The sequence below is a fragment of the Balaenoptera musculus genome, chromosome 6 (genome assembly GCF_009873245.2).
Source record: "Balaenoptera musculus isolate JJ_BM4_2016_0621 chromosome 6, mBalMus1.pri.v3, whole genome shotgun sequence".
Lineage (NCBI taxonomy): Eukaryota > Metazoa > Chordata > Mammalia > Artiodactyla > Balaenopteridae > Balaenoptera > Balaenoptera musculus.
The window spans coordinates 108,858,511-108,870,908 of record NC_045790.1 but is presented as its reverse complement, the minus strand read 5'-3'; the positions used below and the strand labels follow the sequence as shown (position 1 = coordinate 108,870,908).

The window sequence follows — 12,398 nt, the reverse complement described above, 5'->3', positions numbered from 1 at the left end:
GCCGGCCGGCAACGCAGCCTGCCGCGCCTTGCCCACGGTGAGCACGCCGCAGAGCTGGCAACGCCGCGCAGCTACCGCGAGCCCGACGCCGCCCGACCCAACCCGTCCTACGCGCGCGACGGCCCCTGACGGCGCCCCGCGCGGCACGCTGGGAGTTGTAGTCCGCGCCGCGCAGCCCCGCCGGGCCACAGAGGACCCCGGGGCCGTGAGGAGGAAGGCGGGCTCTGCCTGGACCCCGACCCCCAATCCCTGGGCGTCCGGACGTGGGGGAGAGCACCCCCATCGCACCGTTGGCGAAGAATCTGGAGTCTGCGCCCGGACCCGAGCAGAGTTCAGCAAAGGCCCGGCGCCACACCTAGAAGAACGCTAAAAAGGCTGTTTCAGGCAGAGGCGAGTCGGGGGTGGGAAAAGTCCTGCAACTGGCTCTGTGGCGCAATGGATAGCGCATTGGACTTCTAGCCGGCCTTGTGTGGTTATTCAAAGGTTGTGGGTTCGAGTCCCATCAGAGTCAAATTTTGACAGCTCCTCCTTCACTTCCATTTGGAAATTTTACGGCCTCCAGGGCCACAAGGTTCAGAAGACCCAAAGGCTCCTGCAGACCTCAGACTGGCACCTGTGCTTCTGGGACAGCAATAAACTTGGTGTAGGGATTGCTGCGTAGGAGCCCTTTCCCATCCTCGGTATCTTGAAAGCAACCTGGCACACTTGGTGGTACAAAGGGCATGGATCTGGAGACCCGTACGTATCTTTGGCCTCTGAATGGTCTGGACCCTGAAGGCTGTGACCACGTTTGTCATGCCACCTGCCCAGCTCTGGGCCATCTGCCAGCTTCCCACCCCCTGTGTCACTCTGGGCCTCTGAAAACTGGGTTCCTTGATAATCAAACATGTTGGGCATCCACAGTTGCCACTTGTCCTTAAATAGATTCCTTAATCCCTTAGTCCAGTCAAAGTCCTTAAAAGTGAGGAAGGACAGTTTTCAGGGTATGTTTATAGGAATTAAAAATGAAATTTTGGGGCTTCCCTGGTGGCGCAGTGGTTGAGAATCCGCCTGCGCATGCGGGGGACATGGGTTCGAGCCCTGGTCTGGGAAGATCCCACATGCTGCGGAGCAACTAAGCCCATGCACCACAACTACTGAGCCTGCATGCCACAACTACTGAGCCCGCATGCCACAACTACTGAAGCCCGTGCTCCTAGAGCCTGTGCTCCGCAACAAGAGAAGCCACAACAATAAGAAGCCTGTGCACCGCAACAAAGAGTATCTCCCGCTCACCACAACTAGAGAAAGCCCGTGCGCAGCAACGAAGACCCAACGCAGCCAAAAACAAAAAAACAAAAAAAACAGCTCCTGCTTGGGCCCTTTCTTTGGGCATCACCTCACACCCCCCCACAGCAACCCTAGGATGTGGGTGCTGTTTCATCCCCCTTTTACTTATGATTAAACAGGTCCAGAGAGGTGAAGGGACTTGCCCTAAGTCCCTCTACTAGAAAGCGGAGGAGGAGTGGGGAATTTGAATCCCAGTCTGCCCGACCTCAGACCAGACAAGGGACAAGGAGCGGAAGCTCAGGCTGGAGGGGACGTCTGCCCTCAGTGCTCGAAGGCCCAAAGCTGCCAGAGTCATGGGCAGCACAGGGCAAAGGCAGGAGAAGCAGACTCTTACCTGATGGGAGCCTTTATTCAGACAGCAGAGACTCGCCTCCCGCCCTGCCTCCCTCTTCTCAGGCCTTGGGAATTGGGTACAGTCCTCCCTCCTGCGAAGACCCCCAGCCTGGCACCCAGAGAACCCTGGCTGGCAGGGAGGGGTCGGGAACAGGGGTTGTGGACCTGAGCCATCCCGGCACGAGCCTAGACAACTGATTCCTACGCACACGTGGTTCTGAAACCGTGCACCTCAGATTGGAACTTGAACCCACATGCCGGGACTCGAACCCGGCCAAAACCCAGATTGGGACTTGAACCCACGTGGCTGGGGCTCGAACCCGGACAAAACCCAGATTGGGACTTGAACCCACGTGGTTGGGACTCGAACCCGGCCAAAACCCAGATTGGGACTTGAACCCACGTGGCCGGGGCTCGAACCTGGCAAAAACCCAGATTGGGACTCGAACCCGGCCAAAACCCAGATTGGGACTTGAACCCATGCGGCTGGGACTCGAATCTGGCCAAAACCCCCAGTCTTCCAACTAAGATCACACACCTGGTTTCAGGACTTAATGAAGCTTAGGTTCTTGATGTTTCATTGCAGAAAGAATTCAGTGAGACAAAGTGATAGGTAAGAAGTGGATTTATTTAGAGAGAAACACACTCCACAGACAGAGTGGTGTGGGCATCTCAGAAGGTGAGAGAGGCACCAGGGTATGGGGGTTGTCAGTTTTTACAGGGGTGGGTAATTTCATAGGTAATGAGTGGAAGGGGTGTTCCAGCTATTTTTTGGGGGGGAAAGGGGCGGGGATTTCCAGGAATTGGGCCACAGCCCACTTTTTGATCGTTGTGGATCCTTGGAACTGTCATGGCGCCTGTGGGTGTGTCATTTAGCTTGCTGACGTGTTGCAGTGAGCATACGTATACTGAGGCTCAAGGACTAGTGGAAGTTGACGTGTCCGCCACCTTGGACCCATTTGGTTTTAATCAGTTTATGTCATGTCCTCGGGCTTTGTTGTTCTTTCAAAGGTTGTGCCCTGCCCCCTTCCCTCCTGTTTCAGTTCTCTTTGGGTAGCTCCTGGCTCCCTTAGGAGCTCCACCGCTGCCTGCTCCCTCCCGAGTTGGCCCTCAAAGCCACTGAGCAGTGGTTATGATAAATTATGATTAGTGATGTCCAAGGGTCAGTGTTCAAAGAAAAGGAACAAAGGTGATGGCAAAGGAGCGCTTCACCCCCAGGGGAAGCAGGGGTGGGGGGTGGGGAGCCAGGCCAGGCCCTCCGGCTCAGGGGCGCAGGGCCTAGGCTGGGCCCTGGACGTGCATGGGGGGCTCTGTGATGCTCAGCTCCTGCCGTAGAGCCTTCAGGGGCTGCTCCCAGCGCCGCTCGTAGTACAGGTTGAGGACACATGGGGCTCTGCGCGCATTCTGAACTGCCCATGGGATCAGCTTCGAGACCAGCGCTTGCAGGCTCCTGTGGGGCAGCAGAGGAAAAAGAAGACAAAAGACATAAGGTCCTGAGTGCTGGGCACACCACGTTCCCTGCAGTGGATGTGCATTTTCTCAGTTAATCCTCACACAGACCCAGGAAGGAGGTAGTTACTATCCCCACTTTTCAGATGTGGAAACAGAAGCTCAGTGAGGTAAAGCCCTGTGCCCAAAGCCACACATTTTGAACATGCCAAAGCCCAGCTTTAAATCGAGGGCTACCTCACTCCAGAAACTAATGCCAGATTGCATGCCCCGGCCCCACCCAGCTCCCTGACTCTACTGTTCTCACCCGATACTGAGGCCTGGCCCAAAAGACCCTAGAGTCCTATGAAACGTCCAGGCTTCATTCATCGTCCTGGAGCCCCTGTGCCAGGCCAGTCTCACCTCTCTGCCCCATTCTTCCCATCCTGGATTCCTGAGAACCACTGGGGCTGCTCAGAAAGGCTGTAGGCTCTTCCTATTTCCTGGAGCCCTGAGCCTTCCCCTGACCCCTCACCACTTGAGAACTTACTGGGCACTGAGTTGGATCGGTCCGAAGAGTGCACTCAGGATGCACATGGGCAGGCCGGTCTGGACAGCCTCAAACCACTTCACCACGATCTCCCCTGGCAGGCAGGGTGGGGAATGGGGTAGGAGGTGAGCAGGGGCCAGGAGGAGAGGCCAGTGATGCTCAGGGCAGGACACAGTGAGGCGTCTGCTCCGCTCCGAATCTCTACTAGGGGTCAGCAGCGCCCAGTCCCAGCCTGTGCTGGGCCCTGGGGCACTTGGCTTGGGGCTGGGGAGAGGGTCCAAGAAAGAGCAGAAGGAAATAAGGGCTGGAAAGGAAGCTTGGGGTCAGAATGCAGAGGACTCCAAAAGCCAGGCTGCGGACTCCAAGCCTTAGGGAATTGCTGAGGGTTTCAGAGCGCAGGGAGCTAGCAACCGGAACAGGGCAGGGAGCCCTGGTGTTTGGACGCTGCTACATCAGTGTAGGAGCCGTAAGAGGCAGTGGGGATGGAGGATAGGGGATGCACGGCACAGGTGCACCAAGATGTTCGGGTAAAGCAAAAAATGAGGCACTGGGCCAGCTGATTGGTGGGTGGCTGAGACAGGTGTGCCCTGCCCTGGCCCTGTAGACAGACTTGGGAGACAGGCTGGCCAGAGCGCCCTGCCCCACCCATGCCCCACTCCCACTCTGGATGCACGCAGCAGCCGGCTGGCTGGCACTCACCCAGGATGTTGGTGGGCATCCCCAGCAGGGTGTGGAGCATGTCGTGCACCTCCCGGTACCGCTGGATCACGTATGCTAGCTCCTCATCGTCCACGAATCGGGTGGGCGCTCTGGTGTCTGGGGAGACCCTCTGACAACCATGAACCTCCCCTAGACCCCTTCCTGATGGCTCCCAGGGTCCAATTTGCCAGCCTCTCCTTGACTCTCAACCACGCCCACCAAATTCAAACCCCACCAAAAATCCCTGGGGGCTTTGTTTCTGTGCATACCTGCTGACAGGGGAGTCCTCAGGCAAGGAATATGCTGGAGTGGTGCCCCCTTTGCCTACCCCAACTCACACATAATGTACACACCCTGTTGGAATCTATGGCAAAGAAACCCCTGGGGGTGGGGTGGGGGGAAGCAGGAGTTGTTTGTTTAATGAAATAGAGTTTCAGTTTTACAAGATGAAAAAGCTCTGGAGATTGGTTTCACAACAATGTGACTATACTTAACACTGTTGAACTGCCCATTTAGAGATGGTTAACACAGTAAATCTTATGTTATTATTTTTCTTAAAAACCACAATTAGGGGGCTTTCCTGGTGGCGCAGTGGTTGAGAATCTGCCTGCCAATGCAGGGGACACGGGTTCGAGCCCTGGTCTGGGAAGATCCCACATGCCGCGGAGCGACTAGTCCCGTGAGCCACAACTACTGAGCCTGTGCGTCTGGAGCCTGTGCTCCGCAACAAGAGAGGCCGCGACAGTGAGAGGCCCGCACACCGCGATGAAGAGTGGCCCCCGCTCGCCGCAACTGAAGAAAGCCCTCGCACAGAAACGAAGACCCAACACAGCCAAAAATAAAATAAATAAATAAATAAATAAAAGATTACTAAAAAAAAAAACAAAAAAACAAAAAAAACAAAACCACAATTAGAAATAAAATGGGGGGAAAAAAACAAGAAGCACCCAAGGCCCCGAATTCGTCAGATGAACTGCTCCCAGCCTAGCGTGCTCTTTCCCTCCACCCTCATCTTCACCTTGACAATTCCTACCTATCTTATGGTCTCTTGTAGCAACCCGTACCTTTTTGTGGCATTCAACATGATTGTATCGTGATGTTTAGTGCATGTGATTGTTAATGTCTCTTGTCTAGACCCGCACTGTCCAGTACAGCAGCCAATCATGGCAGCCACCGAGCCTTGAAATGTGACAAGTTCCAATTGAGATGTGCTGTACATGTAAAACGCACACTGGATTTCGAAGACGGTATGAAGAGAATAATGTGAAATCTCAATAATTTAAAAATATTGATTACATGTTGAAATGACATTTTAGTATACTGGATTAAACGAAATATCTTATTGAAATTAATTCTACCTGTTTCTATTTGCTTTTATTTATCTGCTAGCAGCAGATTCTAAATTACCTCTGGGGCTTACGCACTATTGCTATGAAGAGTGTTGCAGCAGGCTGTCAGCAGCACAGGACTGGGGCTCACTGTTCTATCTCCAGGGCCTGGATGAATAAACATCCCTTAAATGCAGGAGTAAAAGGCCAGCCCCAGGCACTTTTCTGACCTCAGGTAGGGATGGCAACTGTCCTCCTTTACCCACCCTCTCTGAGTCCTCGGCAGCACCCATGCACAGTAGGGACACCCTGGTCTTCCTAGTGCCAAAGCATGGCCTCAGCCTGTCCAGAGGCCAAGGGATTTGATGCCTTTATTGCTTGGGGCTGCTGGCCCTGTGCCATGGTCTGTGTCTGTGACTTCATTGGGTCCCAGGTCCTAATTTCTTCTACAGAGTTCTACCTGCTGTGTGAAGCTGAAGGTGGTCAGTGACGGCCTACATTTATTGAGTACCTACTATGTGCCGGCACTGTATGAAGTCCTTTACACATATTGTCATTCTGCATCCTTGAGACCACTTGGGCGCAGATACTGTTATGAGCCTCAGATACAGATAAGAAAAATGAGGCTCAGCGATAGAAAGTAGCTTGCCCAAGATCACACAGCTGACTAATCAAGCGGCTGAGTCAGGATTCGAAACAAAGCCTGCTGGATTCCAAAGCCAGTCGCCTTAACATCCATTATTAATCAGCCATATAAGTGCCTTGGAAGATAAACATAAGGTTTCCTTACCTCAGATAAGGAGTCTGAGGCTCAGAGGTCAAATGATTTGCCCAGGGCTTTAAAGCTGGGAAGAAAGGCAGACTTCTAACTCAGGCTACTCCAGAGCCCATGCCCGCAATCTTGATGCCACAAGGACAACTACCCACGCCCCACCCCCCCCTTCCAGAGTCAGCCTCAGGGAGGGCGGCCTCACCTTGAACTTTGATCTAAACCTCTGCTGGGACAAAGGTGTTCTTTTACGGTGTGTGGGCTGCTGGTTTCCAGGTTCCAGAAGTGTCACAGTCTCTAGGGCTGTTACCACAACTAAGGCTGTGGCTGAGCAAGGCGCCCAGGGAGGCCTTGGCAGTCCCATCCCCTCCACAATAGGACAAAAGGCTCTAGGGGAACTTCAGAAGATTCTCCATTCCTGGGTGGCACCTGGAGCAGGTCACCCTGGTGGGTTTCCCACTGATGAAATAAACTTGCATCTCGGTGAACTCTCCGGGTGATGGTATAAAATGGGGCAGAGGCAAGTGTTAGGAGAGTATGGGAAACAGATTATTTTCCCAGGGACAATAATCTCCTAAAGCAGGGGTTCTCAACTGTCCACCAGGGGACATCTGCAATGTCTGAAGACATTTATGGCTGTCACAACTTAGTAGGGCGAATGCTACCGGCATCTAGTGTGTAGAGGCCAGGGATGCTGCTAAACAGCCTACAGTGCACAGGGCAGCCCCACAGCAAAGAATCATCCAGCCCCAAAGTCAACAGCGCCAAGGCTGAGAAACCCAGTTCTAGAGCAACCTTTGCTCACTCCTTCACCTCCGCCAGCCTGGCTGGCTCCTGCAGCTGGACTGGATAGCCACTTGACAGAGGTGCTTTGACGGGAAGTATATGTGTTGGGGCAGGGAGGGGAAGGGACAGGGAAGGTGCCCTGCTGTACCTTTGGGTCCTTCTATAAATCAGATCATGTTACTACCCTGCTCGAAACCTAGATGGCTTCCTATTGCGTCTATTACAAAATACAGACTCTGTCTCTAAGCAGATAGGGTACGGGATCCCTGGAGAAAAAGAACCAGGCATGGCATTCTTGACATTAGAGAAGCCATTTTGACCTAAGCCATTTTGTGACCTAAGCCTAGACACAGTGCTTGCCCTTCAACAGGTCTCAGTAATTAATGATCTTCAAGGAATAAAGGAATGCAGGAACAGAGGAAAAGCAGTCAAGAAACAATAGCTCAGGGACTTCCTTGGTGGTACAGTGGTTAAGAATCCGCCTGCCAATGGAGGGGACACGGGTTCGAGCCCTGGTCCGGGAAGATCCCACATGCCGTGGAGCAACTAAGCCTGTGCTTCACAACTACTGAGCCTGTGCTCTAGAGCCCGTGAGCCACAACTACTGAAGCCCGTGCGCCTAGAGGCCGTGCTCCACAACAAGAGAAGCCACCGCGATGAGAAGCCCGTGCCCCGCAATGAAGAGCAGCCCTCACTCGCCCGCTGCAACTAGAGAAAGCCCGTGTGCAGCAAGGAAGACCCAAGGCAGCCAAAAATAAATAAATAAATAATAAAATAAAAAGTGAAAAAAAAAAAAACCAATAGTCCTCCTCAAAGAATATACATAACAATCTGAGGTGTATCTTTAAGCTTTTCTATAGGAACTAAGGCCCACATCCAGGTGGAGGATGGTAGCTACATGCTAAGATCTCAGACTAGTCAGTACCTAAGAAATGATGACGTTGACCTTTTCTGACCCTCTTGACTTCAATCAACTAAGACTTGGACTCCGTTGACCTCTGCCCCAATTCTATCCTGAATTCTCCTCTGCTCAAGCCCCTTTATGAACACGCATATACCCTTAGCTTAAAACTTCCCCAATTTTGCTGTTAACAAACACTGCTTTGGGAAAGATCCCTGGTGTTCCCCTTACTTGCTGCAAGGAATAAATCCTTCCTTCTCCCCATCTTTGGCTTGATTGTTTCTTTTGGCTCAATGCCCACCAAGAGGTGAACGCAGTTTTCGGGTAACACTTCCCATGGCAGGCAGGGTCTGGCTGGGCCAGGCTGACCTCCCAGCCCATTGCCTGCCTCCCCCCAACTCACTCCTCTAAGGCCATACTGGCCACATTGGTCAGTTTTCCTTTTCCTAACCACACAGAGCCTTGCACTTGCCAGTTCCTCTGCTCGGAATGTGCTTCCGCATCTCTCCTCAGAACTGGCTCCTCCCCATCTTCCACGTCTCCCCAGCAGGGCCTCCCATGACCACCCTGTTAGAAGTGGCCACCTGCCACCCTGACTCCGCCCCGTCCTCTATCATGTTGACTGCTGTCCTCACAGCACCACCTGCTAGAGCAGAAGCCCCACAAGGGCAGGCTCTTTGCTGGTTTAATTCATTGTATCCCAATTGCTGAGGACAGTGTCTGGTATGTTCTAAGTACTAAATAAATATTTTGCCTGAATTTTTATATGAAAATTTTCTTCTTTTACTGCTTTATAGTCTACCTCCCCAACTAGAATATTAGCTCCATGAGGGCAGGACCTTGTCTGTCTAGTTCGCCACTGTATCCCCAGCACCTGGAATAATGGATGGCACATGACTGATTCTGAACAAATGAATGAGTCCCTTGGTAGATGGGACTCTGCCCCCCAGTCCCTGTCCTCTCTGCCTGGGGTTGGAGAGTGCCACACTTGTCACACCCAGGGAAGACACTGTCTCTAGAACAGGGGGACACAATGCGACAGTTAAGAACATAATCTGGGTTTGAATACTGCCTCCATTAATACTGGCTTGTGAAATCAGCAAGTTGCTTAAGTGCTCTGGGCCTCAGTTTCCTCATCTATGAAAAGGAGATAGGGACTTCCCTGGTGGCGCAGTGGTTAAGAATCCGCCTGCCAATGCAGGGGACATGGGTTCGAGCCCTGGTCTGGGAAGATCCCACATGCCGCAGAGCAACTAAGCCCGTGCGCCACAACTACTGGAGCCCGCGCGCCACAACTACTGAAGCCCGTGCGCCACAACTACTGAAGCCCGTGCGCCTGGAGCCCATGCTCCACAACAAGAGAAGCCACCGCAATGAGAAGCCCATGCAGCTCAATGGAGAGCAGCCCCCACTCGCAGCAACTAGAGAAAGCCTGCGTGCAGCAATGAAGACCCAATGCAGCCAAAAAATATAAATAAATAAGTTTATAAAAAAAATAAATAAAAATAAAAGGAGATAATAATAGAACATACTTGGCAGGGTTGTTGGGAGGATTCAGTGAGATCACGTATGAGCCTGGCACCTGGCATGCAGTAAGAGGTTAATAAGTGCTGGCCAGTGTAATTGCTCGCAGCGACGTTCCTGGCCCATCTGCCTGCCCCACAGAGAATGACAAAGCCTTGGCGCAAGAGACTGCAAGGCACTCCTGCCCATGCTGGCAGCTCAGGCTCCTCCTTCCTCAGGACATTACTCCTGTGCCATTCCTCTGCCCTTCCTGGTGACTACCAAATGCACAGAAGCTGGAAACTCACATTCACATCCAGGAAACGGAGATACTCGCGTCCAAGAGAGCCCTCAGGCAGACTCCGGAGCTTGCCCAGGTCAAGAGTGGACAGCGAGATCCGGGGACGCTCCCTGTGAGGCAGAAGGCAGGACTCAGGTATTGGGAGGGCACCAGCAAAGGCAGGTGAAAGGTCCAACTAGATCAAGGGTGTGAGAGGTGAAGGGGAAGAGAGCAGCAATGGGGCCACAAGTCCTAATGGAGCACTTACTACTGGCCAGGCCAGTGGCAGGGACTGAGGAGAATACCACAAGCTAAGGCTATGGTTCCTGCCTTAGGTAAACGGGCCTCAGATGTGATCAGGGTATTCACAAAGGGCACTGAAGGGGTGGGGGTTATAGGCAGCATATGTTATGGGACCTTAGTGAAGGCACAAGAGCCCTGTTGCTGGAACTGGGCTGAGGCCACCATATTGCACTGCCCAGGGGTCATCACAGTGTCTATGTGAATGGCACCCACGGAGTTGGGCAGTGCCCAGCCTGTGCAACCATCCATGGCCAAGGTATCAAGAAGAGCTCTCTAGAGGAACACAACGTGATTCCAGAGAGATCAGAATCCCCAAAGAATGCCCTCAATCCCCCATGCAAAGCTGGGACCTACTGCAGGATCTGGGCACCCTCTGGATCCCTCCTCATCTGGTCCCTGAGGACCTTCAGGGTACGGCATCCTGTGGTCTCCCCCAGAACTGCAACCATGTCTGAAAGGAAAGAAATGGGGACAAATGGAGAATATGATCTTAGGTAAGTTACCTGACCTGATCTGAGCCTTAATTTCCTACGTGATAAAACAGAATATCTACCTCTTAGTTATGAAGATTCAAGTTAAACACTTAGTGAATCACCTGGCACACAGTAAAAGCTCAATATATCTATAGTTACTACTATGGTTGTTAGTTTAATGGGGTGAGATGGCTCTGGTTAGCACAGTGCTCTAAAGAGTTCATAAATCACTTCCACATCCATCATCACGACAGAATACCATGTCTCCATTGATGGGTATAGGCTTTGGTATCAGAGACTGCTGGGTTTGAGGGCTGGTGTGATCACTATCTAGGTGACCGTGTGCAAACTGCTGCACATTTCCAACCCTCAATGTCCTAATTTGTGAAGCGCAGGTGCTACCTTTCATATAGGGTTAATGGAAAAAATCAATAACAACACATATAAAACAGCACAGTGAGTAAGCAAAACAAGGGCTCAGTGAGCAGTTAGCATTATCGTTTTTACTAGAAGGAGTAACAGTACTTTCCAGACTTAAGAATCCTGGAGGAGATGAGAAAAACACTGTAGGATCCCAGAACGTTCTATTAAAACATCCAGCAAACATTTATTGAGCATTTATTATGTGGCATGCACTACCCAAAATGCTAATGGGATGTTATAATTTGATGGGCCCTCATAAATCATCTAATCCAGAGGTTCTCAGTGTGGCTGGATGACAGAATCTCCCGGGAAGCAGTTTAAAAAGGCAGAAGCTCAGATTCCACGCCCCTTCCTCCCTTCCCTCCCCTCCCCTCCCCACTCCCGGCAGATTCGAATTGAGTAAGTTTAGGGTGGGACCCAGGCATCTGCATTTTTATGAATGTTGGGGGTGATTATGAGGTGCAGCCAGGGGTGGGTACCCTGGCCCAGTCTAGTCTCCAGTTACCCAAAGCAAACAGAGGCTTTGACAGTGTCCGGGACCTCCCCGGTCTTTCAAGGCAAGGCAAGGCAAGGGCGCGCCCAGACCCCAAGCCGCCCCAAGGAAGCGCCGGCGCGGGCTGCCTTACCGTGGCGATACGGGTCATAGAGCGCCATTCCAGCAGAGCCCGCGGCCAGCAGCGCCTTCTGCAGCGGGGAGGTGGGGATGTGTTCGGGGTAGAGCAGGCCGGCGCCATGGCTCGTGGCTCGAAGGGGCACATCTGCGGGGAAAGAAAACAGCTGCGGTGAAAGGAGCGGGGGTGGGGTGGGGGGGACGGCGGCGTGGCGGGTGCCCAGCACTCCTTACCGGCCCCGCCACTTGCCTGCAGCAGGCCTGGGACGGCTTCGGAAGGCGCGGAGGGGGCGCAGGACCCCGCGCAGCAGCGTCGCCATGGCAGCGGGCACTGGAGGACTTCCCAGGGAGGATGGGCGGAGCAAGGCCGACTCCTCAAGCTTCTCTGGCGACGACGTGCAAGAGAAGTCACAAGGACTCGATCCCTACTGCGCTGAGTAGGACCTTTTATGGGGGAAAGATAGCACGGACAGGGAAGGTCTCTAAGTATGCGGAAACCCAGGCAACCTGTTTACCTCCTACTTCCACAGATATAAAATTCTCCCCGTTTCACCTAACCCCAAAAAGGGTCTCCAAGTAAGCTCCGCTAGCTTTGGGGGTTCAGCTCCGGACCGTACTCCCTTCTCGGAAGCACGTTTTCCCCGAGGACAATAAGACACGAACCTCTTCCGGCTGTGAAACAT

General features: G+C 52.8%; 1 protein-coding gene and 1 non-coding gene across 5 annotated transcripts; one reads left to right on the top strand and one right to left on the bottom strand.

The window, feature by feature from the left end:
• Positions 1-421: 421 nt before the first annotated feature.
• TRNAR-UCU lies at positions 422-511 on the top strand. The gene is given in 2 exon segments: positions 422-458; positions 476-511. It is a non-coding gene; the product is annotated as a tRNA-Arg (tRNA).
• A 1,762-nt stretch (positions 512-2,273) lies between these two features.
• Positions 2,274-12,394, bottom strand: COQ4 (coenzyme Q4). 4 transcript variants are annotated; one of them, XM_036855324.1, is made up of 8 exons: positions 12,379-12,394; positions 11,966-12,159; positions 11,732-11,863; positions 10,564-10,660; positions 9,935-10,037; positions 4,340-4,469; positions 3,641-3,734; positions 2,274-3,112 (listed from the first exon to the last, which is right to left on the bottom strand). In XM_036855324.1, the coding sequence occupies exons 2-8, from the start codon at positions 12,033-12,035 to the stop codon at positions 2,941-2,943; spliced, it is 798 nt and encodes a 265-aa protein (XP_036711219.1). In that variant the 5' UTR covers positions 12,036-12,159; positions 12,379-12,394; the 3' UTR covers positions 2,274-2,940. The 4 variants fall into 4 exon arrangements, with proteins under 4 accessions (XP_036711219.1, XP_036711217.1, XP_036711218.1 ...); XM_036855322.1 differs by lacking the exon at positions 12,379-12,394 and adding an exon at positions 12,274-12,350; XM_036855323.1 differs by lacking the exon at positions 12,379-12,394 and adding an exon at positions 12,269-12,339.
• Between the last annotated feature and the right edge of the window lie 4 nt (positions 12,395-12,398).